At 48.3% G+C, this 13,406-nt stretch overlaps 2 protein-coding genes across 12 annotated transcripts in view; one reads left to right on the top strand and one right to left on the bottom strand.

Annotated features, from left to right (window-relative positions):
• SMG7 (SMG7 nonsense mediated mRNA decay factor) overlaps positions 1-2,551 on the top strand; it is a 52,762-nt gene extending 50,211 nt beyond the window's left edge. For 8 of the 9 annotated variants that reach the window (XM_015635662.3, XM_015635660.2, XM_015635663.2 and 5 more), the window contains one exon: positions 391-2,551. In XM_015635662.3, coding sequence (XP_015491148.1) covers positions 391-504 — 114 coding nt within the window. In that variant the 3' untranslated portion in view covers positions 505-2,551. Of the gene's footprint in view, positions 1-286 lie in introns of all 9 variants that reach the window. The other variant, XM_015635664.3, reaches the window with a different exon arrangement.
• Positions 2,552-3,591: 1,040 nt separating this feature from the next.
• NCF2 (neutrophil cytosolic factor 2) lies at positions 3,592-12,336 on the bottom strand. 3 transcript variants are annotated; one of them, XM_015635704.2, is made up of 15 exons: positions 12,045-12,336; positions 11,512-11,594; positions 11,100-11,208; positions 10,755-10,892; positions 10,339-10,446; positions 9,323-9,382; positions 8,503-8,546; positions 8,175-8,316; positions 7,823-7,885; positions 7,392-7,470; positions 6,231-6,274; positions 5,566-5,717; positions 5,382-5,493; positions 5,001-5,163; positions 3,592-3,829 (listed from the first exon to the last, which is right to left on the bottom strand). In XM_015635704.2, exons 1-15 carry the CDS (start codon positions 12,216-12,218, stop codon positions 3,732-3,734), a joined length of 1,569 nt encoding a protein of 522 aa, XP_015491190.1. In that variant the 5' UTR covers positions 12,219-12,336; the 3' UTR covers positions 3,592-3,731. The 3 variants fall into 3 exon arrangements, with proteins under 3 accessions (XP_015491190.1, XP_015491186.1, XP_015491187.1); XM_015635700.3 differs by having other exon boundaries at positions 10,755-10,889; XM_015635701.3 differs by lacking the exon at positions 10,339-10,446.
• Positions 12,337-13,406: the final 1,070 nt, after the last annotated feature.

Here is a 13,406-nt window from a genome sequence, read left to right as displayed (position 1 = left end):
GATTCACTTACACAGGCACTGTGGGAGGTATCACCAATGCAGGAAGATGTCCATTTGAGATTTTGTAGAACAAGCCCAGGCTGGCAGAATTGGAAGAAATTCTAACATTAGCTTTTTTCTAACATTTAGACTAGTCTAAAATTAATAATAGTGGGATGAATTTTTGATGAGGGTTCTGGGGGAGGATAAAGTTCTTTTTAGAAGAGAAAAAAAAAAAAGCCTCTTTCTAAAAATACTCTCTTTAGAAGGTCTTCTCTGAAGCCTGGTTAACTTTTTGATAAACCAGGTATGACTGATGAAGAGGGAGAATATAGAACATGGCGTCTGCTTTCCCATCTGGCAGAAGGGCTATGTAATGCAAGGAGGTACTAGTGTTGACTTTGTTTTTAGTCCATCTGGTCCAGTTCCATGATGCACCCTGGCCCCTCAGCCCTGGAGCAGCTGTTGATGCAGCAGAAGCAGAAGCAGCAGCGCGGACAAGGCGCCATGAATCAGCCGCATTGAGGCAGAGGAGACAACCTTTACAACGACGGCTCCATAAACCATGGCATGTTGGGTCTGTGGGACTGGCACACACAGTCCTGTGCAGGTGGCAGCCCTCTCTTCTGTTCTTGCTGTCAGGAGGGTGTAAGTGCTCCACCAACCCACTGAGTGTGCGCAAAACATCTGCAGTGCAAGCAAACAACATCAGGAATTCTCCCATCCCCCGGGTCCTTCGGAGGGAGAGAGGAACTGCTGTTTGGCTCACTCAGTAACCCAATATCACCGCCTCTCACCTTCTCCATTGTGCATGTCCCCAGCCACATGGGAAGTAAAATCTGAGAGCAAAGGGCAGATGGGAGAAGCCAATGAGAACTTCTCAATCCTTTTTCTCTCTTTGGGGAGATACAATAGGAATCCATTAATGATTGCTTTGCTGACTGAGAATGTAGTTGAAATTACTCCTAAACATCTTTATTACTATCTCAGTAGTAAGATCACACTGAATTCTGTACACACATGTGCTTCATAGTCAGTGTGTAGCAATGAAAGCCCCAGTTGCTGCTCCTGTCACAGTGGCTGGTGATGAGGTGGGGCTCTGTGTCCTGGACTAGCAAGGAGTTTCATGAAAGAGTCTGGCATTTGGCATCGCTTCACCCAGAGGCTTTGAGTGGGTTTGAGACTCAAGCATGAAATGCCCTTCTCTCACTAGGTGTTTGAGCTATAAGGGGTGACATGGGGCATCGCAGCACTCTGCTGAAAAGCGAGTTAACTGCTATGGGGTTTTAAATTAATGTGTGATTCCTGTACATTTTACTGTAGCATAGTGGCTAGCCTCACAAAGGGCAGGCTAGTCTGTGCATTCACAGCCTGACTCATTTTAATAGGTAGGTAGAAAGCTTTCAGTGTTTTGTTTTGGTTTTGGTTTTTTTGGGGTTTTTTTTTGGTTTTGTTGTTGTGGGGGGTTTTTTTGTTTGTTTGTTTGGGTTTTTGTTTTTTTCTGTGTTTTGTTTGTTTGTTTATTTTGGTGTTGTTTTTTCTCTTTCCATCCTTCCATCTTCACTGAACGCTTATAGTTCCATTACCATGGCAGAAAATAATCAGGGGTCCAGCAGGGCTGGGTGAATCTGACAGTCAGCCCAAATAGCATGGGGCATCCGCACGCCCTGTGAGGCACGGGTTAGCTCTGCAGAAACCTGTCCCAGCTGCAGCCCCAGGCTTTCAGTGCCAGAAACAAATCCAAGGCACCCATGGACACACAGAAACAGCACAGTACTGTTCATAGATGAAAAGGTGCAGAAGGGAAAAGGAGAAAGACATTTTATTTGCTATTTATTAGGGGGAAGGAAGACTGGAAGTTTTGTTAAAGAAAAGGTCAGCGTTTTTGTTAGATTTCCCAGGGAAGTTACAGAAACAGATTCAATGTCCATTTGCTGTTTATAGCAGTAGGGGTTTTTGTGATGATTCAGGATCTCTGGGCTAGAATTCAGCTGCAGAACAAAGCACATGCAGGAGCTGAACTGACACTGGAGTCTGGGCAGCCCCAGAGAATGCAAAAAGGGAAGGTGGAGGAGACACAATACCCTCAAGGGTACAAGAAGCTCCCTACAAGCTCCACCTTAGCAACATCACTGTTCTGTGTTGCATTTCAAAGCTGTATTTCCTTTAACAAGTCCAAAAAGTGAAGTTCCCACTTGGTGGTAATCTAGCCCACCTTGTGTGTCCCTTCCAGCCCTCCCAGTGTGTGTCCAAGCTGTGCACCCAGGCAGCTGTGACATTCCCATGTTTGCATCATCACTGACTCTTGCACCCCAGACGAGCTAACCAGGAACACCATCTCACTCCCAGCTGTGCCAGGTCCCAGCTGCACCGTTCCACATGTGCAAAAGCACCCGGCCTTGGGAATGCATCTGACCCTGCCTGCCCTCCAGCACCTGGAAGAGCATGGGAAGGGGCTCCCAACAGAAACTGGTTTGTGTTGTAAGCTTTTTGTGTTTTCTGTCTGTCTGTGCAAGAACTGCAGCTGCCGAAATCAGCTTTGCCTTTAATTAAACCATGTTCTCTCCATCCAGGTCTGTGTATAGCATTTATTTCCTGGGTGACTTGGCTTTAGGCCTTTAAAAATACATTGCTTTTCTGTAGAAGCCAGAAGAATGTTTGAATTTTTTTTTTTTTTTTAATTTGAAAGAAACCTTTCATATATAACAAAGATTCTTGATTATAAATAAATCACAGCAATTCTGGCTTGGGCTTAGTACAGATAATTTGGTTGTGGTTTTGTGCTGCCTGTGTAGTGTGTTTTACATACTGAACTAAATATGTAGGATGGGAGCAGCCTGCGAAGCTCCTCTCTACTGGCAGACTCATCCTGGTACAGTGTGTGCAGTGTGCAAATGAAAGGTACAGATCCTTCTGGCACTAACTTGCCTGCAGACCAGGGTGTTCACTGTTTCTATGCTTTCAGGTATATCATAGGAAACTCCAGAGATGTTCTGGTTTTGAAATTTTACAGGTGTTTATTGTCTCCAGAATAAGTTTATTTAAAAATAAATGTGATATTTAGGGTAATGGGGCAGTGGGGTTTTCTGGACTTGTGTGATAGAATCCAGAGTGGGGGTGCCATCCCTTAGCACCTTTAGAGTAAAGCTCTGGGATTCCAGACTGTGTCTTTCAAAGTTACTGTATCTTCTGACTGATCAGGAATAGCTCTGAAGCAGGGGTCCCAGTGCTGAAGGAAATGTCTGTTTTTATTGGTGGGAGTTTTAAAGTCCCTGTGAATTTGAATTGTGGGTTGGAGCAGGGTGAGGCTATGTGGTGTCTTCTAAGATCTTGGGGTCGGCACTAATATTTTAAGGAAGCAAATGCGTTCCTGGTCTGTGGCTTCCTGAACTCACTTCCCCTTTGGGATCTGCTGGCTGGGCTGTAAATGCAGGTTGCACCACCCTCTTGTGGTTGTTCCCAGCTTCTGGGCTGTCTGTAAAAAAGCTTTTTTTAAGGAGGGGGGGAACATGACAAGTCCCTTGGCAAGCACACGATTTAGGAATGAATGTATTCCTAACAGAAATTAACAACTTCTTAACAAGTTCCTGTTTAAAAGAACAACGCAAAAGGTAAGAGAAAAAATAAAGCTTTTAATACAAGTAGCAATAACATTTGAAGTCCATTTTCAGATGCAGGGTTTAATATGCAGACTACATAATGGCAACAGTTGAATTCATAGTTTCTTTTCACAACTTCAAGCTCTTCTGAAATCACTTCTCTGGGTGTCCAGTGTTGAGCTGTTGAACAAATGCAGATGGGAAGATGCCAGTTCTCCCCTTGCATTTGCCTTCAAACCAGTCTTCATTTACTGGAATGGAAAATTGACACAGTTCTCATGATCCTAGGAATGTGCAGGAGCATAATGTGCTGCAGACAGGCCTGAGATCACCATTTTATGATGTTTCTGCTGATAAAACTTAGTGCTGTGCTACACCCAGGAGGGAGTGGAATGTGGAGGAAAGGGAGGGATGAGAAAGAGAGCAAACTGGTAAGGTAACAAGAAATAATACCAAATTTGGGTTAGAAATGGGATCAAAATAGAGACCAGGGTGCTTGGAAACTGCCTTGAGTGGGAACAAAGTGAGTGCGGAGAGTGAGGAAATTACCTGAGACCTTGGTCTGTCCTCTTCAGGATACATCTGAAGTATTTCGTCAGCTGTTTCCCATGTTCACATACAAACCCTAAAACAACCCCCCAAAACCTCTGCTACCCTGGGTTAAATAAAGCCTATGAGCTCTGGCAATTTTGCTCTGGGGGAACCAAATTAGGCAAGAACCAGCTTGGTATTGGGAAATACTTAGCTCAGCAATGAAGGCGAAGGTAGGATTTTGGGGTGGAGGGGGTCATCAGTATCGCATTGTGTAAAATCTAATCTGTCAGAGGTTAGATGGGGGACTGATTGTGCTGCTGCCAAAGCCTGCCAGCCACCACAAATTAGTGGCATAACTACATACAGCAAAATATAAGGGATTTTTGCCTTTAAAATTATTTGTGATGTCTTGATTTCACTCAGAGGCTCAAGTGAGATGGGAAACGTGCCCTGTATATGTAATTCTTCATTGATCTTCCTGAGATTTAGTCTGTATTTAAGCCTCAATTCCCGTAGAAACACTAAGGACTAATACTGAACAAATAATGCAAGACTGTACCCTTAACAAGAAAAGTATATGAAAAAAGATTCCAGGTGGAAGGAATAAGAGTGAGAGCCCGTGCTCCCATTGTGGGGTTGGCAGCTAAAATGAGGCCATCTTTCTCCTTGAAAGAATCCACTGTGATCAATAAGTTAAACACAGCCCAAGTGTAACTCCTGTCTTAGATGTTTGGAAGGTGTGCAGTGGAAATGGGAGTGATGAAAATATGTTGGAAGAAGTGTGTGTAAAAGGGGGATATGTGGATGGGAATCCCAAGGCAGAGCTGGAGGAGCTCTGCTGCTGCCACATCACCCTCCCCTCCCCTGTCCCAGGAGGAGCACAGTTACCTTTGGATAAAAGAAGGATTGTGTCTCCTGCCTGAAATTCCAGGTCTTCAGGTTGGGTGGCTTCATAACTGTACTGAGCTACAACATGGGTTGTTCCTGTCTCTCCCGATGTTGCCTCCTGCGGTGACTCCTCTGGTTTGCTGTCTGGTACAAACCCCTCTCCCTAGGCAGGAAAAGAGCTGGTGAGGACACAACCACTTGGTTTCCTTTCTCTGTACCAGGGTAAGAGAGATGAGCTCTGCTTCTCTCCACTCACTCTTTGCTCCTCTGCCTTTCATGAGGTCACTGGCTTCTTTTGAAAGCCACAAACCCATGCTTGCGGCAAGGAAAACAAAGGCAGGAGCGATGACAAGGTAGCTGCTCCCTGTAGCTGTCACTGACCTCTGTGCTATTGCACCAGACTGTCAGGCAGTTGTCCTTGCTCTGGTTCCAGGCTGCCTTCACATTCTCTACACTCAGAGTCACCAGCTCCTGGCCCTCCACAGGCTTGTACCTGGTGTACAGGGGATGCAGGTGAGGAGCCCTGGAACACAGTCCTGGCTCACTGGGACTGGCAGTGCCTCACCTCAGCTCCATGTGCTCAGGCTGCAGGTCCAGCTTCTTGCAAACCAGCTCCAGGAGCTCCCTGTAGGAGAGGACTCGATCGACTCTCAGGGCAACTGTGAATTTGTAATGCACCTTGAGGACATGGGGGCTAGAGACAGTTGGTTCAGCCGCCTGCAGGCAGGAAATGAGATGTCACCTTGTGTAGCTTGGCAAGCGCAGGGACTGGTTGCCTGAGTTAGACTGTGCCTACTAAGCTGTGCTTGGACATTGGCTGCTTGGCAGCCCTAGGCTTGTCCCAGGAGAGAGCTCAGTAATAGATTAGGGACTTGGTACCAAATTGTGGCTTTGGGGTGATCAGATTAGTGCTGTGTCCACCCTCCAAGCTCCTCATTCTTCATTGTTTTTTTGGGGTTTGAGCTGGAATTGCTCTATTTTCCCATCTCCTTTCCCAGTGCTACTTTATGCTGACCCTACCCAGGAGCATATGTATTCCAGCCAAGCTCTCTCCTATTTCTCCCTTCTCAAGTGCCTCAGGTTGACTAAGATTAGAGTCATGCAGTGGTTCTGGTCACAGCCCTGGGTTCACCTGGGGCCTGGAGAACTTCCAAAAAGCAGCCATAAGTCTGGTAAATCCAGATTTGTATGACCAGCAGGACATTGGAGTGTGCACTCTCAGGATGTTACCTTTGCTGTGTCTTTTAGCTGCGCCACAGTTGCAGGAACATAGTCTGGGGAGGAGGAAAAAGGTGGGTCAGGAGGTGAGCTGGGATAAATATTGTCTAAACACACATTCAGACCTCCTGCAGCCCATCATGATCTCCAGCAACACCAACCAACCCTGGAGCCAGCAGTGGTCCCTCAAATGGATACGGCATCTGCCACAGGGGTTATTCGGTAATATCTAGACACAGCTACTGAACACAAGTTTTGGCTCTGTGCCTTCCCTCTTTCAGGGATGGGAGCATGAGGGGTGGGATGTCTTTCATAGGTGGATTCAAAAAGATGAACATGTAGCTGCTGGTTTTAGTGCCTTTTCTGATCTCCCTAGGTCCACCCTGAAAACCAAAGGCAATATCTGTCCTTCAGTGGGGCTGTAAAGCTAAACTCAGGCCTCCAGGCAGGGTGATTTCATGCAGCTTTGTGGAAGCCTTTTCATGAGGTTCTGATTTACATTTTGGCAGTGCTTTGACACAGCTGTGCTCATTCCAGGAAGAGCCTGAGCTACACTGTTGAACATGGTCTTCCTAATAGATCTGAGATGGCTTTTGGTGCTATAAAGATGATCACTGGGATTGTTGTGTCCATGAGGTGTTTGTCCTTAACTCCATGAGCCACAGCCTTCTTCTGTGTCAAATCTACCCATGGACTCCTATGAGGCTGCTCTACTGGGGACATGAGCTTGGGATGTGGGACCCTGAGTCGCACCAGCCAGGAATCCCCTTCATACAGCTCCTTCAAGCCTAACTCAGCTCACAGCAGCACTGAAACTATCATGGATGTACTGCTTGAAGGAGAAGCCTGTAAGGAATCCTTTACTCCAGGCTGGTTCTTGCCCCATTTCTATCTTCAGACCCTTTTTCTCATTAGTCACTGTGCTAATTAAGAGCACAGAGGGACTTGCTTTCCTCAGGGACCCCACAGACACTATTTTACTCCATCCTCAGAACTGCAATTGCTGTCTCTGCCTCCTGCTCTAATGTCTCCCAGTCCTTGACTGGAAATGAGGCTAAGAATGAGATGGACATGAACCCTAGCCCTGGTGTTGAAGGGTGAGGACATGGCATTTCCACCTGCTGTGGGTGATGTCACCTTGTACTCCCCATCCCTTCAGCTCCCCACACTGACCTGGCGCCAGCCGTCGTGGCTTCTCCGGCACAGTGGAAGTGGGTGACTCAGAGATTTCAGCTTCCACAGGGGTTTCTTCCTGTGCCATGGGAAGAAGATAGTGTTGTCAGTCCCACCCTTACTGAGGGGCTGTGGTGCTGCTGCCTTGTGCAACCTGCTATTTTCCCTAAGTCTGTTTGGGATCTTGAACTGTAGAGGGGTGACTTTGCTATCCGTTATATCCCCAGCATTGCCAACCACCACTAGGATGCCACCAACACGGATTTTGCAGATCTCTGAGCTCATAATAAGGTGACAATGAGCCAGAAGAATCAATCCCAGCGTCATGACCGGGAGGGAGTCATATATGGTTTTTAGTGGGAGGCAGGTGTTGGGTAAATATGTGGAGATCTGTTCTCCCCAGGACACTATTTCCTCCTGGGCCTACTCACCTGGATATGCAGCTTATTCTGGAGCTCCACGGGCTCGAGGAAGTTGCAGGGGACAATCCCTTTCTACAGGGGGAGGAGAGATGAGTAGTGATTGCTTGGAAAGAAGGGCAGCCCATTGCTGGAGGACACAACTGGATGTGTCCTCACCCTCCCCTGCATCCAGAAGGGCTCCTGAGGCTTGAATTTTAGTTTCTGCAGGTTGGGTGGATTTCACTAACCATGCAGCCTAAGCCAGAGTGGACATAAGAGACTTCAGTCAGAAACTTAATTACTGTTGGCAAGCCTCTGCCTCTACAGAACCTCAGCCATAATCTGCTTTCTGCCCCTCCTGTCCAGCACACTCCTGGTATACCTTTCCATTGAACATCACTGTAGCCCAATTGTCCTTCTCTTTCTTCAGGACAAAGACAATGTTTCCTGGCAGGACCTGCAGTTCCTCAGCGGTCTCAGGAATGAACTCGTACATGACACGGTGTGGCTGCCCTCTGAGGGCCCTGGGTGTGGGAGCAGTGGACAGGTCAGGAATGTTGGTGATGCTATTGTTTTATACTGCAGGGCGAATCCAGACCTCTGCCTCTGTATTCCTACATTCCCCATTCCCCCCAAATTCTGGGTGCCAGCTGGATGCAGGATGGGGTTGTGCTTGTCTGTGTGGGTTATCCATCTTTCATCCATCTTACCTGAGGATTTCTGGGGTCTTGGGCCTGAGTGGAGGACCAGAGGTCTGCCAACAGGAAGACAAAAAGGAAAATACCAGTAATCCAGAGGATTTTATTTGCATTGCAGAAATGCCCTGCAGCCTTTTACCCTGCCCTCACCCCAACACTGTTCCTTCATCCACGTGCATGTGCTTTAAGTGCCATGAGGACTATCACTGGCTTTGTTGCTTCTAAGGAACAGTTTCCTCATTCTTCAACATACAGTTTACAGAGGCACAATCCTCTTTTCACTCCTGATTTTAGTTTCAGTTCACAGAGGATTGAGATTGTCAACACCTGTCTGTGTTGAGAAGGTTATAATTTATCTTGTGCAATGGTGCTGTGCTGTGCTTCCCCACATCCTCCCAAAAATCTCCTAGAAAATCTCTTTTCATGTTTAGGAATGGGAAGATGCCACTACATCTGGAAAATGGCACGGGAAATGCAAAGTAGTTCTGGAATGGGCAGGAGGGTGCAAAGTGAGAGCAGAACTGCCAGTGTTTCTCCACTCACACTTAGGCAGACCGAATTCTCTGGGGAGGGTCAGAGACAGCTCCCTGCAGAGAGCCATCACCCCACCCACTACTTCCCTGTGCAGGGAATCAGCTTTACCTCAGCAACAGCTTTGGATGGGTTTGGGATGAGCTTCTTGATGCTGGAGGAGCAGCTGATCTGTGGAAGCAGCACCCACCTCCTCCCCACAGCGGTGGCCCAGAGTTCAGGTAAGGGTGCTATTTGCTCCCCACTGTAGATGACAGTCACCCCATGTCATCTTGCACTGAGCATTACCAGACAGTCTTACCTGTGGCTGTAGAGGAGCAAATCCTGAAAAATCATCCTTGTCCACTACAGATGCCACCACCTAGAGCCAAGGACAAATAGTGACTTGGTGCCTGTAGACCTCTCTCAGACCTCTGATGTCCATCCTCCTCCTTTGCTGTTGGCCAAGCCAAGCTCCTCAGGATGCTTTAAGCTCAGGAGGGGCTATGATTTTAGTCTAAGCATCTTGGACTATAGGCTGAGTGCCTCTGGCACCAAAGCTTCCTTCTCAGCTGTGGTAAGTTTTCTGCTCTTAGTCTGGCTGTTTCTGTGGTTTGAGGCATTATAACCTTAAAAGTTTCCCTGTCTGTTTTAATGAGAAATGTTGAAGGGAGCCAAAGTGTCCAGCTCAATACCTGTCATGTCATACCTCCTACACGTAACCTTTAATTTAGAAAGTTGATACATGTTTTCGTGCATGTTTCTGGCACTCAAGGAGCTGCTTTGGCTCTAAACTGTCTGATTCCCCAGTGCCTGGTTCCTTTTCTGGACGAGTGCTGCTTCCCAGGATCTGAGTCCAGGGGTGGTATCCCAGTGACTGGATTTTGCACTCACAGGAGAAAAGCTTGCTTGCTTACCTTGAGCTGAAAAGCCCTTTTCAGAGCTGTGGAAGAACTGGAGGTTGGTTGTGGGTGTCAAATGTTAAATAGCTCCTTTCCCCCACCCCTGAAAATTCCTTGGCTTGAGTTGAAGCTCCAGTGTTATCTTTCCAGCTGACTATTCCTCATATCTCACTAAGGAGACCAACTAGAAATAGGCCATGCTCAGCAGGAACATGCTTTTAGCTCTGGTATTCTTGCAGACTCTGTGTTTCCCATGAAATCCCTGTCTGCCATCCCTCTCTCCACGTCTCCCCCTCTCCCTGAGGCAGAGACCAGCTCCCTGTCTCTGGCTGCCTACCAGGCAGCAGACAGCAGCTCAGAAGGATGATGAGAAGGCAGTCACAGCTCTTCTCAGCCCACAGGCTTGGCCTGAATAGATAGTATAGATTTTTCTTACCATTGCCTTTCCCAGGTAGTCTTTCTTCTCTAACTGAGCCACTTGCTTCTCATTTGGCCTGAACAGCTTCCCTGCAGGAATAGCCACCAGCTCATACAGCTTCTGCTTCTGTAGCACAGAGAAGTCATGGAGACTTTGGAGGTGAGAGCAGGGACTGAAGAATGTCCCTTCTGCTCTGGGCTTGGGGCTGCTCCATACAGCCAGATCACCACCATGACAGCCCAATCCCAGCTGTCCATGGTATGGTCCATTGAATCCTGTCTTCCCATCCCTGCCTCCCCAATGACCCAAAGCTCTTCCCATGGACTTGTGTCTCCCACTACAATATCTACTGCATTTTAATCCTGCTAAAAGGTGGATGTGCTGCCAGTGGGATTTCCCTCCCTCTCTGTGGGGCTGTGAGACCTCCTCCATACCAGGACGGCTTCCATTGCCCTGTCTATCTTGTTGTGCTGGGGTTCGCTCTTCATGCTTATGGCCAGGGTCAGGTGCTCCTCAGCCTTCTCCCAGTTCTCCATTGTGGCATGCACCAGTGCGATGTTGCAGAGAATCTGCTGGAGGGGCGGGAGCAAAGAAAAGAGCTCTTGGAGCAGCTGGACTGCTGCCAAGATGGCAGGAAGGGAAAGGACAGTGGGGCAGTGGCACTGCACCCACTTGCTTAGTTTTTGCAAGGTACAGAGAGGCTGTCTGTCTCATCTTTAGATTTCTCATGCTGGGGAACAGACCTTCGGCATCAGAACAAGTGGCCAGGTGTGTCTCACCTCGCAGGCAAAGAGCCGGTAGCGCAGCCCCAGGATCTTGTAGTCAATGAGTTGGTTGCCTCGCAGCTGGGCCAGCGCCTCTTTGAAATCCTCAATGGCCTTTCCGTGGCTGCAGAGCAGAGGATGAAGGTGTCACTAGCTTGTGGCAACCTGCCTGCCTCTAAGCCTGTACTCATACTTGGTGAGTTCAGTCGGGTCTCCTCTCTATTCTTGAGTGGTTCAAACACCCCAGGGGAGGAGAGAGGTTCTGAGGCTCATATTAATCTCAGGACTGCAGTGCTGAAGAGTAGGAGCCTGTTTGACCTTGAGGGGTTTCAGTCTGGGCTCTGGGGCACCAACCTGCGGCCATCCTCAGAGGAAGGCTGGAATCTCTGTAAGTGGCAAAAATTAAACTTTAAACCCTTCCACTCACTTTTGCTTCTGGTAAAACACAGTCCCCCGCTGGAAATAAGCCACTGCCAGGTGCTTGTCACAGCTGATGCTCCGGGTGAACACCTGCAGAGGTATAAGTGGGGCAAAAGGCGGGTAAAAAAAGGGTCACCTTAAAAAAAAAAAAAATGTAGAGCAGTTGCACCTGTCCTGCCTTAGCACCGAGTGGCCTGAGCTGGGCTCAGTGGGCTGTGTCTCCCTGCAGCACTGGGTATTGCGTTGGGGAGAGCCTGTACCAGGCTCCTGGTTCTTTTTGAGTTGGAGCCATCTGTCAGCATTGTCACCTCACGGTGAGAGTTAACAATGAGCCGTGTATCACTGCTGCTGCCTCACCTGATTCACTGGCAGAATAGGTTTGGCAGCCTAGGCTGTCCCACCTTCCTCACAACATTAAAAGGCCCCGAATCAATCCCTTAGACCATGATCCTTTCAATTCCTTCCTTCTCTACCATGTTCAAGTATCTGGGCAAGTCCCAGAGGTGAGAGGATGAGTGGCCCTAGGGCCTATACCCTTACCTCCTCCGCCTCCGCCAGCTTTCCCAGGACAAGCTGGATGCAGCCGATGTTAAAGCAGATTTTGGCAGGGGGGTTCTGGACGGCCATGAAGGCATCCAGGGCAGCACTCCACTCCTTCCTGTCCGCCGCACACACCCCTTCTTGCCACAGCCGGATCGTCTCCACCAGGGACATGGCGTGGTGGGAGTGGGAAGTGGGATCCCCGTGTTGTGGGTCTCGCCCCTCTCCCTGTCTTTCCTTGTGGCACAGCTCGGCCTCTCCGGCTCCCTTCTGCCTGTACTTCTGCTTTACCCCCGCCCCTGTCACAAACCTGGCAGGAAGTGGCCTCACTCACGTCATCAGCCCTGCATGGGGAAGTGGAGCAGAGACTGCCTCTGACACAGCAGGTTTCCATGGGATTCATCCTTGCTCCTGTTATAAATTTGTGATATTGGCTTTCGCAGATGAATATTATATGTTAAATACTTTTTAGCTATGTATGTACCTTTTTCTTGTTAACAAGTTTTAAGCTTAAAAGAATTTCCTAGGTACAGGGCAAAGAAACCCCAGAGGGCAAGGACAGTGAAGCCCAAGCTGCTTATCAGAAGAACAATAGAGCCCAAACTGTTATCAGCAGACGATATGAAGCCCAGCTGCCCTCAAAGGAAGGATGAGAGGCCCGGGCTGTTATCAACAAGTGACCATTTGCAAAAGAAAGGAAACCAAACTCCAAAATAATGCTCATCAGCAAGAATAATGATGACCAGCAAAAATAGTGCTGACCAGCAGAAAATAAAAATGTTCTAAATAGGTGGAACCAGGGAGGGGACATGCTAAATACTTCTTGAAAAAGTCTGAATATGCATAAAATCCTCACAGCAAGAGGGGATAAAAAGAGTGTTCCCAAGATACCAAGTGTGTTCCTGGCACTCCTCTTGAGCAGCCACTCTTCGCCTACTCAGGTTTCGATCTTCCAGTTTTTACATTAAAAGCCAAGGATTTTGTCAGCTGGGTGGTTCATCAAGTCAAATTTCAGGTTGCAAAAGCCCAGGATGAGTGCTGGGCTGAGCCCTTGGTGCCCTGCAAACAATTCCTGGTAGGCACAGTTGGGCTGGGGCTCCCCTGTCTGCCTAAGTGAGGAGGTGCAGTAGAGCCCAAGGTACTGCCTGGGAAACCCTTTGTACTTCCTGACCCCACCCTGTTGTCCCAGTGTGGAGTTTCTCTGCGAAAGGCACATGGAGCTGCCCATGGATGAGGTTCCTGGGATAGTGGCCATGCTGCACCATATCCCCAGGGCTCAGCCTAACATCACTTCTGTCCAGGGTATTTTAGGGCAAACGAAGCATAACAGGCTCTGGAGCACTGCTGGGAACCCAGGGCCAA

Source organism: Parus major, chromosome 8 (assembly GCF_001522545.3).
Source record: "Parus major isolate Abel chromosome 8, Parus_major1.1, whole genome shotgun sequence".
NCBI lineage: Eukaryota > Metazoa > Chordata > Aves > Passeriformes > Paridae > Parus > Parus major.
This window is presented reverse-complemented; position numbering and strand designations above follow the sequence as displayed.

Excerpts from the sequence above, each read along its gene's own strand:
- NCF2 (XM_015635704.2), bottom strand. The coding sequence starts at position 12,218 with ATGTCCCTGGTGGAGACGATCCGGCTGTGGCAAGAAGGGGTGTGTGCG. Across the intron at positions 6,275-7,391 it reads GCCACGACGGCTGGCGCCAG|ACTATGTTCCTGCAACTGTG; the intron begins GTCAGTGTGGGG and ends CCTCCTCCCCAG. Across the intron at positions 5,718-6,230 it reads AGCTAAAAGACACAGCAAAG|GCGGCTGAACCAACTGTCTC; the intron begins GTAACATCCTGA and ends TCCTGCCTGCAG.